Here is an 11,812-nt window from a genome sequence, read left to right as displayed (position 1 = left end):
TCATTATTCTGACGCAAATGTCAATCACTGTCTAAAGACAGGAATTACATCACGGTAAATGAACCTGTGAACCGGACGCGGCATGATGTTACGCGGAAGAGTCTTTACGGAAACGCACTTTTCCATATTTTTTTGCCGACATTTTGCGACATTTTTCTTGCATTGAAAGTTTCTCGTATGGGACTTGGTAAGAAGCATTTACTTTGTATATTCCAGATAAATGTAACTTTTCCTCCTAAGCCTTCACATAGCCGAGTTGGGTTTGCTGTAGGCTGACCTGCATTTGTTCAAATTGAGAGTAGGGACTCTGCATAACCCAGGCATGCATATTCACGTATTGAGTATAGCGTGCTTAGCGATGTATAATTTTATATGGGAGACGATTCGGGATAAAAACAATGATGCTGCGCTGATTCTGTCCTTATTAAGTGGCGCCTTAAGATGAGCGAAACGGGCGACAGCGTGAGTCCGGCGGTGTCCGAGCCCGAACAGCCGAGGTAAGCCGTTTAGTTTCTCCTGAAATGTATGAACGCAGGATGCGTCGTTAACCTTCTACATCAAACTGATGCGGCTCTGTGGAGCACGTATGCTAGCAGTCACGTATAACATTACAAAAAAATAATCAAAATAATTTATTTAATGGGGCGGCATGGTGGTGCAGTGGTTAGCACTGTTGCCTCACACCTCTGGGACCCGGGTTCGAATCTCCGCCTGGGTCACATGTGTGTGCATGTTCTCCCCATGTCGTCGTGGGGTTTCCTCCAGGTACTCCGGTTTCCCCCCACAGTCCAAAAACATGCTGAGGCTAATTGGAGTTCCTAAATTGCCCATAGGTGTGCATGTGTGAGTGAATGGTGTGTGAGTGTGCCCTGCAATGGGCTGGCCCCCCATCCTGGGTTGTTCCCTGCCTCGTGCCCATTGCTTCCGGGATAGGCTCCGGACCCCCCGCGACCCAATTGGATAAGCGGTTTGGAAAATGGATGGATTTATTTAATCAGTGACCCAATGGGAAATGTTACTTGACCCACTTTGGGGTTGCAGAACCACGTTTGGTGAGAACCACTGTTAACTGGACTAATGTCTATGTTATTTATTGTTTTTTCTTTTTCCTTGTTCTTTGTTGATTTTTGTGGGGCAGCTTCATAGACGAGAGAACAAACGAAATAGTTAATAGAATCTTGCTGTTCTGTGGTTGTGCCCAGTGTCCATGAGGGGGAGCCTAATTGGGCAGAGAGACCCGAGTACCCGCCATCCAGCTATGGATCCATGAAAAGTGATGAAAACTGTGTCAGTGCCACAATGTCCGAGGAGGACGAGCCTCCTGCTGCTGCCTCAAGGCAAGTGTGCGGTCACTCGTGCCTGCATTCTCACTTACGATGTGGACATTGTAAATATCGCGTCAGAAGTCATTTCACTGTGGCCTACCTACAGCACATGAATCTGTAATGGAGGCGGGAGGGGAGGTGGGAGGAGGAGGAGGAGAAGGGGGGGAGGAGGAGGAGGAGAAGGGGGGGGGAGGAGGAGAAGGAGGAGGGGCTTCGTTGGCTTTACAACAGGATTGTTTGTAGCCTAAGAAATTTTAGCCAGAGTTGGATAATTCGGGTCCAGAAAGTAAAAATCCAGACCACGAAGTACTAAACTGATTGGTTTAAATGAAATCTTGTCTTTGTTGTCTTTGCTTTGAGACTGGAATGAAAATGCATTTTTAACTGTGTACGGATACGTTTTGGTAAATGACGATGTTGCATCGGTGAAGTAGCGCAGGTGTACTGCAGTCACCGGATCTTTCTGAAGAGGACGCTAATGTGCTGAATTCAACTACTGAGGATGCCACCCTGGAGTTGCCACATATATTTAAGGTAATATTCTGATTATTGTTCGGTACTGCAAGAGAAGTCAGGCATCATAGAGTTACTAGCTATGCAGACCATGCAGGCAAACTCAATAGCAGTGCTTCTGCAGATATGTAGAATGTGGAACCTTCTAGAGTAGCAATCTTTTTTTGGATGTTAGAGAGTACTCTTTGTTTTAAACATTTTGCAAATACATGGTCAAACTAAACATGAAAAGGAATTTAGTGGTAAATTAAAATGGTAATATATGCATTATTCTGGCCAAATGCAGGGTCTATTTCCATACTTCATGTTTTTTAGTTATTACACCACATTGTAATGTGCTCTATTTTTTTACTTTGTCATCACAAAAAAGAGAAATAAAAAAGGTGTTAAATTAGCTTTGCCTTTCAGAAACACTTGAAGCATTTGCCTGATCATTGGTTTCTTTCTTCTCCTAAATTGCAGTCAATCCAAAATACTCTGAATAGTCTCAGTGAGATGAAGTTGCTTCTGTTCAAGATGTGTCTGATCAAGCACCATGCTGAGTATTTTGAGGGTCAGCTGGACAAAAATGCTGATATCCTGGACATTGTGGACAAGATGCTGGAACGCTGCGGAAAAGGGGGTGCACTGAGTATAACCCTGCGTGTTCTCCATGACATCAAAATGCGTGACTTGGCTGAGGAACTGGAGAAGAGCTGCAGACGATGTAGGCCCCCTCCCGGGAATTAATGTCGATTTAATTCAGACTAACCAGACAGATTAATAAAAAAAAAATACATGTTGTGGGTCCTGCGTTGCATAAGATTTCTAAAATAGAAGTAAAGATGTTTTTATAATACTTGAAAATATTTATTTTTTCTGTAGTGAGGCTCCAGCATGACCTGAAAACGTGTCTGAAGAGACGCTATGAGTGCATATTTGAAGGAATAGCAAGACAAGGAACCCAAAGCTTTCTGAACTACATCTACACTGACGTGCAGATGATTGCTGATGGGAATGCAGTGAACAGGGAACATGAAGTGAGGCAAGCTGAGGCTGGCCTGAGACCGGTCCGACAAGGCACTGCGATCCCGTGCAGTGACATCTTCAGGTCCATGCCTGGCCATTATAAGCCTGTGAGAAACGTCCTTACAACTGGTATTGCAGGTATTGGTTTGACAGTCTGTGTGCAGAAGTACATTCTTGACTGGACAGAAGAAAAACCTAACCAGGATATTCACTTTGTTTTCCCTGTTCCATTTCGGGAGCTAAATTTAATTAAGGAAGATCGCATCAGTATGAGGGATCTTATTTGCATCTTCTTTCCGGAAATGAAAGAAATGGATTTCATAGAGAAGAAGGACTGCAGGGTCCTTTTCATTCTCGATGGCTTGGATGTCTGTAAGCGGCCTCTTCATTTCCAGGACAATGACAAAGTGACTGACATACAACAGAAGACAACAATACAGGTGTTGCTCACAAACCTTATCCAGGGGAATCTGCTGCCCTCTGCCCACGTGTGGATAACTTCCCGGTCTGCAGCAGCCAACTTGATCCCTTCTGCGTGTGTCCATCGCTATACGGAGCTGTGTGGGTTTAATGACGATCAGAAGAAGGCTTACTTCATGCAGAAATTCAAAGACCCGCAGCAGATCTTTCAAGTTCTCTCACGTGTGACCTCAGCGAGGACCTTGCATATCATGTGCCATATACCAGTGTTCTGCTGGATTGTGGCCACTGTTTTCGAGCGGAAGTTCGCTGACCCCGACAGAACAGTAATCACAACACTCACTCAGTTTTATACACATTACCTGGTTCTCCAGTTGCACATGAAGAATCAGAAGTATTATGGGATGAAGACAGGTTTGCAACAGTGGCAGGACACAGACCCAGATTTTGTTCTTAAAGTGGCTAAGTTCGCCTTTGAACAACTAGAGAAAGATAGATTCAGCTTTCATGAGGTGGACTTGAGAGAATTTGGCTTGGCCAGGAGGGATGTGGTGCTGCACTCTGGGCTCTGCACAGAAATATATAAACAGGAGTCGTGTCAGGAGCGGGAATTCTGCTTTGTTCACCAGAGCTTGCAGGAGTACCTTGCAGCACTCCATGTGCACTACACATTTTTAAACCGTAACCAGAATGTCCTTGGCCAGCCTTTGATGAACACCTTCTCAAAGATCTTTAAATCAGCACCCATGTGTGACTTGTACAAGACTGCAATAGAGAGAGCCATGCAGAGTGAGAATGGACAGCTAGATCTTTTCCTGCGGTTCCTTTTTGGCCTCTCGGAACACTCCACGCAGGAGATCCTAAGGGGCCTCCTGAAGCGCATGGAAGTTGCTCCACAGGTTCCTGAAGAAATGATCAATTACATTAAAAAGCTGATCAGTGAGAATAGCAAGCCAGAGCGATGTGGAAATCTGGCTCACTGTCTGCTTGAACTGGAGCAAAACTGATGTGACGCTAAAGCACTATGACTTCATAATGCTCTTATTATCCACTAATAGCATAACATACAAACAGAAAACGCATGGCAATTTACTATCACTACAGCAAATAAATTGATTATAATAAAAATTATGTGACACTTTCAGGCTTTCATACAAGACATCTTACTGCAAGTCTGTTTGATTGCATTGTAAACCTAACATTAGCTATCTTATTTGCAAAGTAATAAATAATGTTACATGCATGTATATGTGCAGACTTGTCTTGAATTGAAAATGTCACACCAGCCAGCTGACCAAAGTTGGCAACCCTTGGACAGATTTATTTTTGTATGTTCTTTTAGTGTTAGAAAGTGTATGGTAAAGGGGGAGCGTGCTAACTGTAAATGGTGTATAAAACTAGAATGTGTAGAGTGATTTCGGATTAGGAATGCAGATTATGTACAGAGTGAAGAACAGCGCGTTATCCCTCCGAGGCAATAGATGGCGGTAGTGCGCCGAATCTGTGTTACAATTATTCTACTTCGAAAGGAAGACAGTATGTATGCGGCTAGTATGAAGATTTGATGCCATTATTACTCTATCAAATAGCCTGAGAATCATCTTGGGTGAGTTTGAAGGAGTTGTGTGAAAAAGGTTTTGGTTATTTGTATTCTGGTAAAACAAAAACATATTAAATATTATCCATTTTTATTTAGCTTTTTGAATCTTTATTCTTTTTAAGCACATGTCCATGCAAAGGATTAATGACAAAATGACATGATAGGGAGCATAGAGTCACATTAACAGAAATCACCAGAAAGAATGAAAATACTGCACGTGTAAAGTAACTTCCCAAAATAACTCAGTTCCACCATGTATCAACAAAAGGGATAAGGCGCAAATGATTATTAAACCAAGCAATCAGAGAACAGCAAAGAGTTTGAGAATGCGATATACATTGTCCTTACTTTTTTTCAATATGATCCCTGTTGCACCTTTCTGATTTTCGCTTAACCTTAAGCGCCTTGTACCCAAAGTAGGCGGAACTTTCCATGAACGGCGTCCTATCCATGGCCGATCTCGACGCAACAGAATCCGACGACGTAACCAATCGGAAGGTCGGGAATGGGTGATTGACGTCGCACAGTAACGCCGCCCCCCTGCCTTGTCCACGCGAGTGTTTCCGATGGCGGTCCGCGCGTGCGCGCTGCGTCGATTCGCGAAATTTCCCGAACTTGCCGGAATATTCTGGCGGCGGTCTGCAGGCGATCTGGCCAAGCGGAGGTAGTCCTGTACACAACCCGAACCGGCTGGCTGGTTATCGCTCATTCATAGTTAGTTAAAATTCATAACAATCTGTTTACTGTTACTAAAGATTGCTATTTGCAAAAGCCATTCTTTCATAAATAAAATTTAATTTTGTTTCCAGACCACCATGTCCGTGCTGTGTTACAACAAAGGTTGTGGACAGCGGTTTGACCCAGATCAGAATCCTGATGGTAAGTTGTGTTGTGTAAGTCGAACTGAGCATTGATTAAAATGTTAAATCACTCCGGTTAAGTAACAGCTTTGTCAATGAACGACATTACCGGCTTTTTCGTCGGCATCGCGTTACGGTCCTGGCTGGCCGTCGAGCCTGGATTATATAAGAACGGATGTGTTTTAAAACATGATGTACACATGTTTTGTGCTGTTTAATATTTGTACTTTAAAACACATTGGCTTGGTAAAGTCTCACGGAAGACATCTTCCTTATTGGATGTCTAACTTGTTATCTAGTTAACTTGCGAGGCAAGGAAGAGCTTTGATGTTCACCGAGGTTAGTCCGATTAGTTTTAACTGTACGTTAATCGACGCGTATTTTACAGAAAACAATAAAAAACACATTGATCTAGTGCTGCGGCAAAAACGTGTGCACATCACACCGCTGGGCGCCATGATTTCACCTCGGTGATGGGAAACTGCCCTCTGCGTTAAAACTGTCCAATGCCCAAGTTGGAGTTTATCCGCTATGCGCATCGGCGAATGGCTCTGGTTTTATAGACTGAAAACACGTGAAATGAATGAAAAGTAAAAGTGAGTGTGGCACGTTTTTTTCCATAGGTAGGAAAATCCAGGACAATCCAGCATTTAAACTGGGAAATGTTATCTGAATGTATCGGTGTTTGTTACCGAGACTAATCTAAATTGCTTGTTGCTTGTGTCCTATTGTTTCCTTCAGACGCCTGCACCTACCACCCTGGTGTCCCCGTCTTCCACGACGCGTTGAAGGTGCGTGGCATATCACCTCTGAGAGTCTGTGTGGCTGTGGCATGATCCCAGTCCTAAGCTGCGATTAAAAATCAATGTCCTTTCCTTTAAAGTAACTCCTTTCTTTTGTTTAGGGGTGGTCTTGCTGTAAAAGACGGACAACCGACTTCTCTGATTTCTTAAGCATCGCAGTAAGTGCCTGATTGATTGATGTTTAACTGGGTTTCTTGTGACGGATCATTTGAGTTCTGGAACTATTACATGCTTCAAGTCCTGCATCTCTCTAGTCTTAGCATCAGTGCTAAGTTATCAGGGATGTTGATGTGAAAATGTCAATATTAATACTTTAAAAACGCCAGCAAATTATGTACATATACTTAAAGATGAGGAAAGTAAACGATTGAATCATTTTCTGTGTAAACCTGGTTCCGCAGTATTTCTATGGTAATTTTGGTTGCGCCTGGAATGGATACAAATGCTCCTCATCCTTTCCTGTGATGCCTTTGAATGGGTTTGTTAGACTTTAAGAACAGGGTCTTATACACTTATAAGGTCCCTCAAGTAAGTTCAGCTACGGTGGTATTTTTTCCTGTGCTTGTTTCCAGGGCTGTACCAAAGGACCACATAATGAGGAGAAACCCCCTGAGCCAGTAAAACCCGATGTTAAGACCTCAGGGGAGAAAAAGGACCTGGAAGACCTAAAACCAAAGTTTGATGAATATGTCATTCAGGCGCCCAAACCGCTAGAGTCCATCAGTCGTCCGAGGTGCGTGGTTCTGTGTTTCACTGCTGTGCTGGGATTAGGGTTGTAAAGGGGTGGTCCATTTCTCCAAACTTTCCAGACTCTTCCCATTATATGGGGAGTTAAGATGGGGGAATTTTGGAAATATTCGAAGTTGGAAACATTCCATGGAAGTGAATGGAAAATTCCCATAATTTTGCACAACCTGGGCCGAGATCTTGACCTGAGCTTGGGGAGACTGACATTCCAAGGTCTGTCTCCATCTTTCCAACTTTGTCCCTGTTGGTGTCTCGTGTCAGGAATCAAAAAGATTACATGGATTTATGCTTATAACCTTCTGCTCTGTCCGCATGCCACTTAAAACGTTTGATAATGCTAATTGTATTGTGAATATTGTTCTGTTTCAGCCCGGATGAGCCCTTTGTAAGGTTACAGCAAAAGGTGGCATCTTCACTGAAGCAATCTTTGGAAAATCTGAAGCTAACAGAAGCCAACGAGCCGGATAAAAATGGTAGGGGCTGTAATTTAATCCAAATCACCATTTGATATATTAGTGAAGTGAAAGTTTCTGATTAAAATGTTTGTTTTTCTAGAGGAAGAAGGAGATGAAATTAAGGTTGGAACATCATGTAAAAATGGAGGCTGTTCGAAGGTTAGTTTCATTGGATCATCAGTTACATTTCTGGAGGTGGTGCGTGTTCAGTTATTTTGCTGTAGAATCACTGGACAAAATGAAATGAAGTGTAGTATCGTATCTTCACAGAGTGATGTGTGTTGAACGTCTTTCGTTGTATAACGTTGCAGACATTCACTGGCACAGAAAGCAATGAGGATGTGTGCCTGTTTCACCCAGGGGTGCCCATTTTTCATGAAGGGTAAGAAATGAATTTGCATCACACTGGTAATGCCTTTCCCCAGTAATCGGGGGTATAGGAACAGCACCTTCCGGAGGCGTCCGTGTGAAAATTCTTTGCGTCTTCAGGATGAAGTACTGGAGCTGCTGCAAACGGAAGACCTCAGACTTCAACACTTTTCTGTCCCAAGAGGGCTGCACTAAGGGGGCTCACTTGTGGAAGAAGCAGGATACTGTAAGTGTGTCCTTATTTGGGTACTAAATTCCCATCTTAGTCTGGCTGTCTGTTACATGACTTCAGTAAACCCAGGCGTTAGTAATGGATTTTGTATCGTAAAAGTGATTTTTTTGTCCCTAAGATTATCGTAAATGCTCAAAACTCATTTCACATTTCCTGGTGTTGTGCTGTGAGTCTCTGCAACTTAATGGTACTTTGCTGTTGCCAAGTAGAACTGTTATTATTATCACAGGCCTAAACATAGTGAGTGTCACATGTCTTGTGGCGTAACAAGGTCCAATGAAATCTCTGTTTATCTTTTGAAGGGGAAAAAGGTGGTGCCTTGTCGGTTTGACTGGCATCAGACAGGGGGCCAAGTGATAATCTCTGTGTATGCGAAGAACTCCATTCCAGAGCTGAGCTGTGTGGAGGCCAATAGTACTGTGGTAAGTCTCACAGCCCGGGGGTGTCTCTTCCTGTACTTTTTCGTGTTTAACTTGAAACATTCTCTGCTGTCCCCCCCTCCCCAAAATTAACAGCTGAAGATCCACATTATATTTGAAGGTGACAAGGAATTTGAACAAGAAATCAGCTTGTGGGGTGTAAGTACTTCATCCTGTAGTTTCGAAGTGGCTCCTTGTCGGTATGTAGTATGATGGCAGATATCATACACTGTGGTTGTGGTAGATCGGTCTCAATGCTACCAGCTAATCAGAATATACATTTTACCATTTTGTGTGAATTGGAATGGCTGCATCTCTCAGCCGCTCCGTTTCCTGTGCCAGGTGATCGATGTAAGTAAAAGTGCGATGAACATGATGGCATCTAAGATCGAGATCACCATGAAGAAAGCGGAGCCCATGATGTGGGCTCGGCTGGACCTGCCTCCGGCGACGAGCCCACCTCAGGACAAAGAGATGGATGGCTGAGTGCCGCACGAGACAGAACGACGACACCACCAGGACCGTCCCCTGCTTTCCTGCATTCTGTACTGTCTCTGAACAAAGGATTCCAGCTGTCACTGGCTGGCGTCTCTCTGTAGGCCTCTTGCCAAACGGGCCACCCTGCTGTAATTCTCATTTGCGGTTACATGTAGAAGAACACTTCAGTTAGTCAGGTTTCCCCTCACATACTCATGTTTTCCGTATTGTCTTTATTTTTTACTTGTATCCTTTCACAGTCCCATCATACCTTTGCAGTATTTTTAGTAAAACTGCACAATCTGTCTTGGTGTCTCTGCTGTTGGAGTAGAAGTTAGGGATGAAGAGAGATGGCATGGCGACAGTGAGCATGCCTATTCACTGGCCTTTGCCAGTGGCTCACTGGTGGGACCACAGAATCTGCACACTGCAACTTGTACTGTTTTCAGTTACTAGCTGTTAAAGAGAAGCATGGAGGCCTGTAGATGTAGGAGTGTTTTGGTCACTGCAAAGACGCATGGCAAATGTTTTGCATAGTTACAAAATGCTTCAACATACTGTATATTATGGGTTGTCCTGCCCTCTCTCTCATGCTTTGGCCTCTATTGCTTTTGTGATCTTGGATGCTTTGCTGCTCTTTCAGTTTTTAAAGCAAAATTTTCCCTACAGCTCAAAGATGTTTTTTTTTTTGACAATTGCATGTGTTTCTCAAGTGTTTGTTGTGTCCTGCTGGATACAGAGCTGATTAGGTAATTAGGTAAGTTTAATTATATTCCACTCTCAATCAGGTCAGATATCTACAAGCAATGCACCAGGTAATCCTTTATTTGTAAAAGCATTTAGGCACCATTTGATATTTGTTTTATGTTTTGTTGGGCTTGGACTGCAGGATGGTTTCTTTCTTTTCCATGAAAAGCCAGAGTCCCAGAGTGAATGGATCTGCAGATGGGTAACCTGTATCCGCCGGTAACCTGTGTCTGCCTGTAGCCAGTTCTACCGCCATGTTAAGACAGTCATCAAATGTGTGTAGAGCAGGCGTGGCCAGTCTTGTCCAGCTATGGTTATTGAGTTTGTGGGTTTTTGCTGCAACTCCCTAATTAGATTATTAATTAGAGGACTGATTAGCTGAAGAATTCGCACACCTGATTATGAGCAGCTGACCCAAACCATCCCCCTAAAACCTGCATACACACTGGCTCTTTGTGGATAAGGTTGGCCACTCTTGGTCTTGAGCAATATAACACATCTTGATGATGGAGCGCAGTGCTAAGACTGAAGGCAGAGTTCTGTCTGGACGTTTTTATTGGCTTTACATGTAAGGGGGTGCAGTACTAAAAGTCTGCTTTGGTAATTGGGGGGAGGGAGAGAGTTTTATGTTTGGATTTGATGTTCATGAAATGTCTTGACAGTTTCGTGGACATTTCATCTTCTGTCATAAATTTAACCATGTTTGAATAAATACTACTCAGATTTTATTAGATTTAATAAAATATTTGCATTCGGGTTTTTTGAGTCAGAAGCAAGCAGTTAGCTTGGATATTCTGGTGAATTTCTATGTACAGCCCTGTTTCCAAAAAGGGATGCGGCGTAAAATGTAAATGAAAATAGAATGTAATGATTTGCAAGTAATATAAACCACTTTTTAATTTAAAATAGAACAAAGACAGATGTTAAGAGTTGAAACTGAAATTTTACTGGTTTATGACAAATATATCCGCTTGATGCCAGCAATTTTTCAAAAAAGTTGGGACGGGCTACAAAAAATTGAAAAAGTGGTGTAATGCTATAGCAAAATATCTGGTTGAATATCTCACAACTAATTAGTTTAATTGGCAACAGGTCAGTAAGGTTTATTGGTTATTAGAAGAGCCTCTCAGAGAGGCAGAGTCTCTGCAGTGAAAATGGGGAGAGGTTCATGAGAAGATTCTGAGAATCAGGAGAATTCTCCGCACACAAGGGACAAGGCTGAAAAGCAGTATTTGATAGCTGTGTTCTCCAATGTACATGGACACCTTCCAGTGACTGACTGAACTCCTTTGGTACTGTGTCTCTTAGGGGACCAAGAAGTAAATCCACGAGGATGCAGAGGGATTAACACAGAAACAAGGGCTTATTACCCAAACGATATTAACACCCAGAGTTGGATAATTCAGCTCCAGAAAGTAAAAGTCCAGACCGGGATTTCAACCAACCAGCTGAGCATAAAGACTCTCAGTCACAGAGGACTCAGCTGGTTGGTTGACACAAAATCCCGGTCTGGACTTTTACTTTCTGGACCTGAATTACCCAGCTCTGTAAACAACCAATATCAAATAATTCTACACTAAGTAATTGGCCAAAAAGAAAGCAACAAACATAATGAAACCTAAGCCACAAAAGAACTTAACTCCAACATACGAAACTCAAAACTGCCTCTCCCTAACACAGACATAAGGGGATCCGAATACGGACACGCCCGGGCTACTTACACGCACACGAGGTGGGGAGCGCACTTAAGCAGCTGTAACATTAACCCACAAAATCCAAGTCAAACAAAAAGTTCTCCCTTTGCTTGGTAACCAATCAGCTGCGATCGCAGGTGCTC

At 43.0% G+C, this 11,812-nt stretch overlaps 2 protein-coding genes across 5 annotated transcripts; both read left to right on the top strand.

The window, feature by feature from the left end:
• Window positions 1–40: 40 nt before the first annotated feature.
• nlrc3l (NLR family, CARD domain containing 3-like) lies at window positions 41–4,957 on the top strand. Of its 2 annotated transcripts, none has more exons than XM_048982118.1 (6): window positions 41–187; window positions 430–497; window positions 1,203–1,337; window positions 1,760–1,859; window positions 2,301–2,544; window positions 2,703–4,957. In XM_048982118.1, exons 2-6 carry the CDS (start codon window positions 442–444, stop codon window positions 4,271–4,273), a joined length of 2,106 nt encoding a protein of 701 aa, XP_048838075.1. In that variant the 5' UTR covers window positions 41–187; window positions 430–441; the 3' UTR covers window positions 4,274–4,957. The 2 variants fall into 2 exon arrangements, with proteins under 2 accessions (XP_048838075.1, XP_048838074.1); XM_048982117.1 differs by having other exon boundaries at window positions 1,757–1,859.
• Window positions 4,793–10,703, top strand: chordc1a (cysteine and histidine-rich domain (CHORD) containing 1a). 3 transcript variants are annotated; one of them, XM_048982205.1, is made up of 12 exons: window positions 4,793–4,872; window positions 5,676–5,745; window positions 6,468–6,517; window positions 6,631–6,687; window positions 7,102–7,262; window positions 7,646–7,749; window positions 7,832–7,890; window positions 8,043–8,113; window positions 8,221–8,326; window positions 8,635–8,754; window positions 8,848–8,910; window positions 9,094–10,703. In XM_048982205.1, exons 2-12 carry the CDS (start codon window positions 5,682–5,684, stop codon window positions 9,235–9,237), a joined length of 999 nt encoding a protein of 332 aa, XP_048838162.1. In that variant the 5' UTR covers window positions 4,793–4,872; window positions 5,676–5,681; the 3' UTR covers window positions 9,238–10,703. The 3 variants fall into 3 exon arrangements, with proteins under 3 accessions (XP_048838162.1, XP_048838161.1, XP_048838160.1); XM_048982204.1 differs by lacking the exon at window positions 4,793–4,872 and adding an exon at window positions 5,337–5,530; XM_048982203.1 differs by lacking the exon at window positions 4,793–4,872 and adding an exon at window positions 5,337–5,580.
• The last annotated feature ends 1,109 nt before the right edge of the window (window positions 10,704–11,812 follow it).

This window comes from Brienomyrus brachyistius, chromosome 17 (assembly GCF_023856365.1).
Source record: "Brienomyrus brachyistius isolate T26 chromosome 17, BBRACH_0.4, whole genome shotgun sequence".
NCBI classification, from domain to species: Eukaryota; Metazoa; Chordata; class Actinopteri; order Osteoglossiformes; family Mormyridae; genus Brienomyrus; species Brienomyrus brachyistius.
The sequence above is the reverse complement of the archived record's forward strand: the minus strand, read 5'-3'. Positions and strand labels throughout refer to the sequence as shown.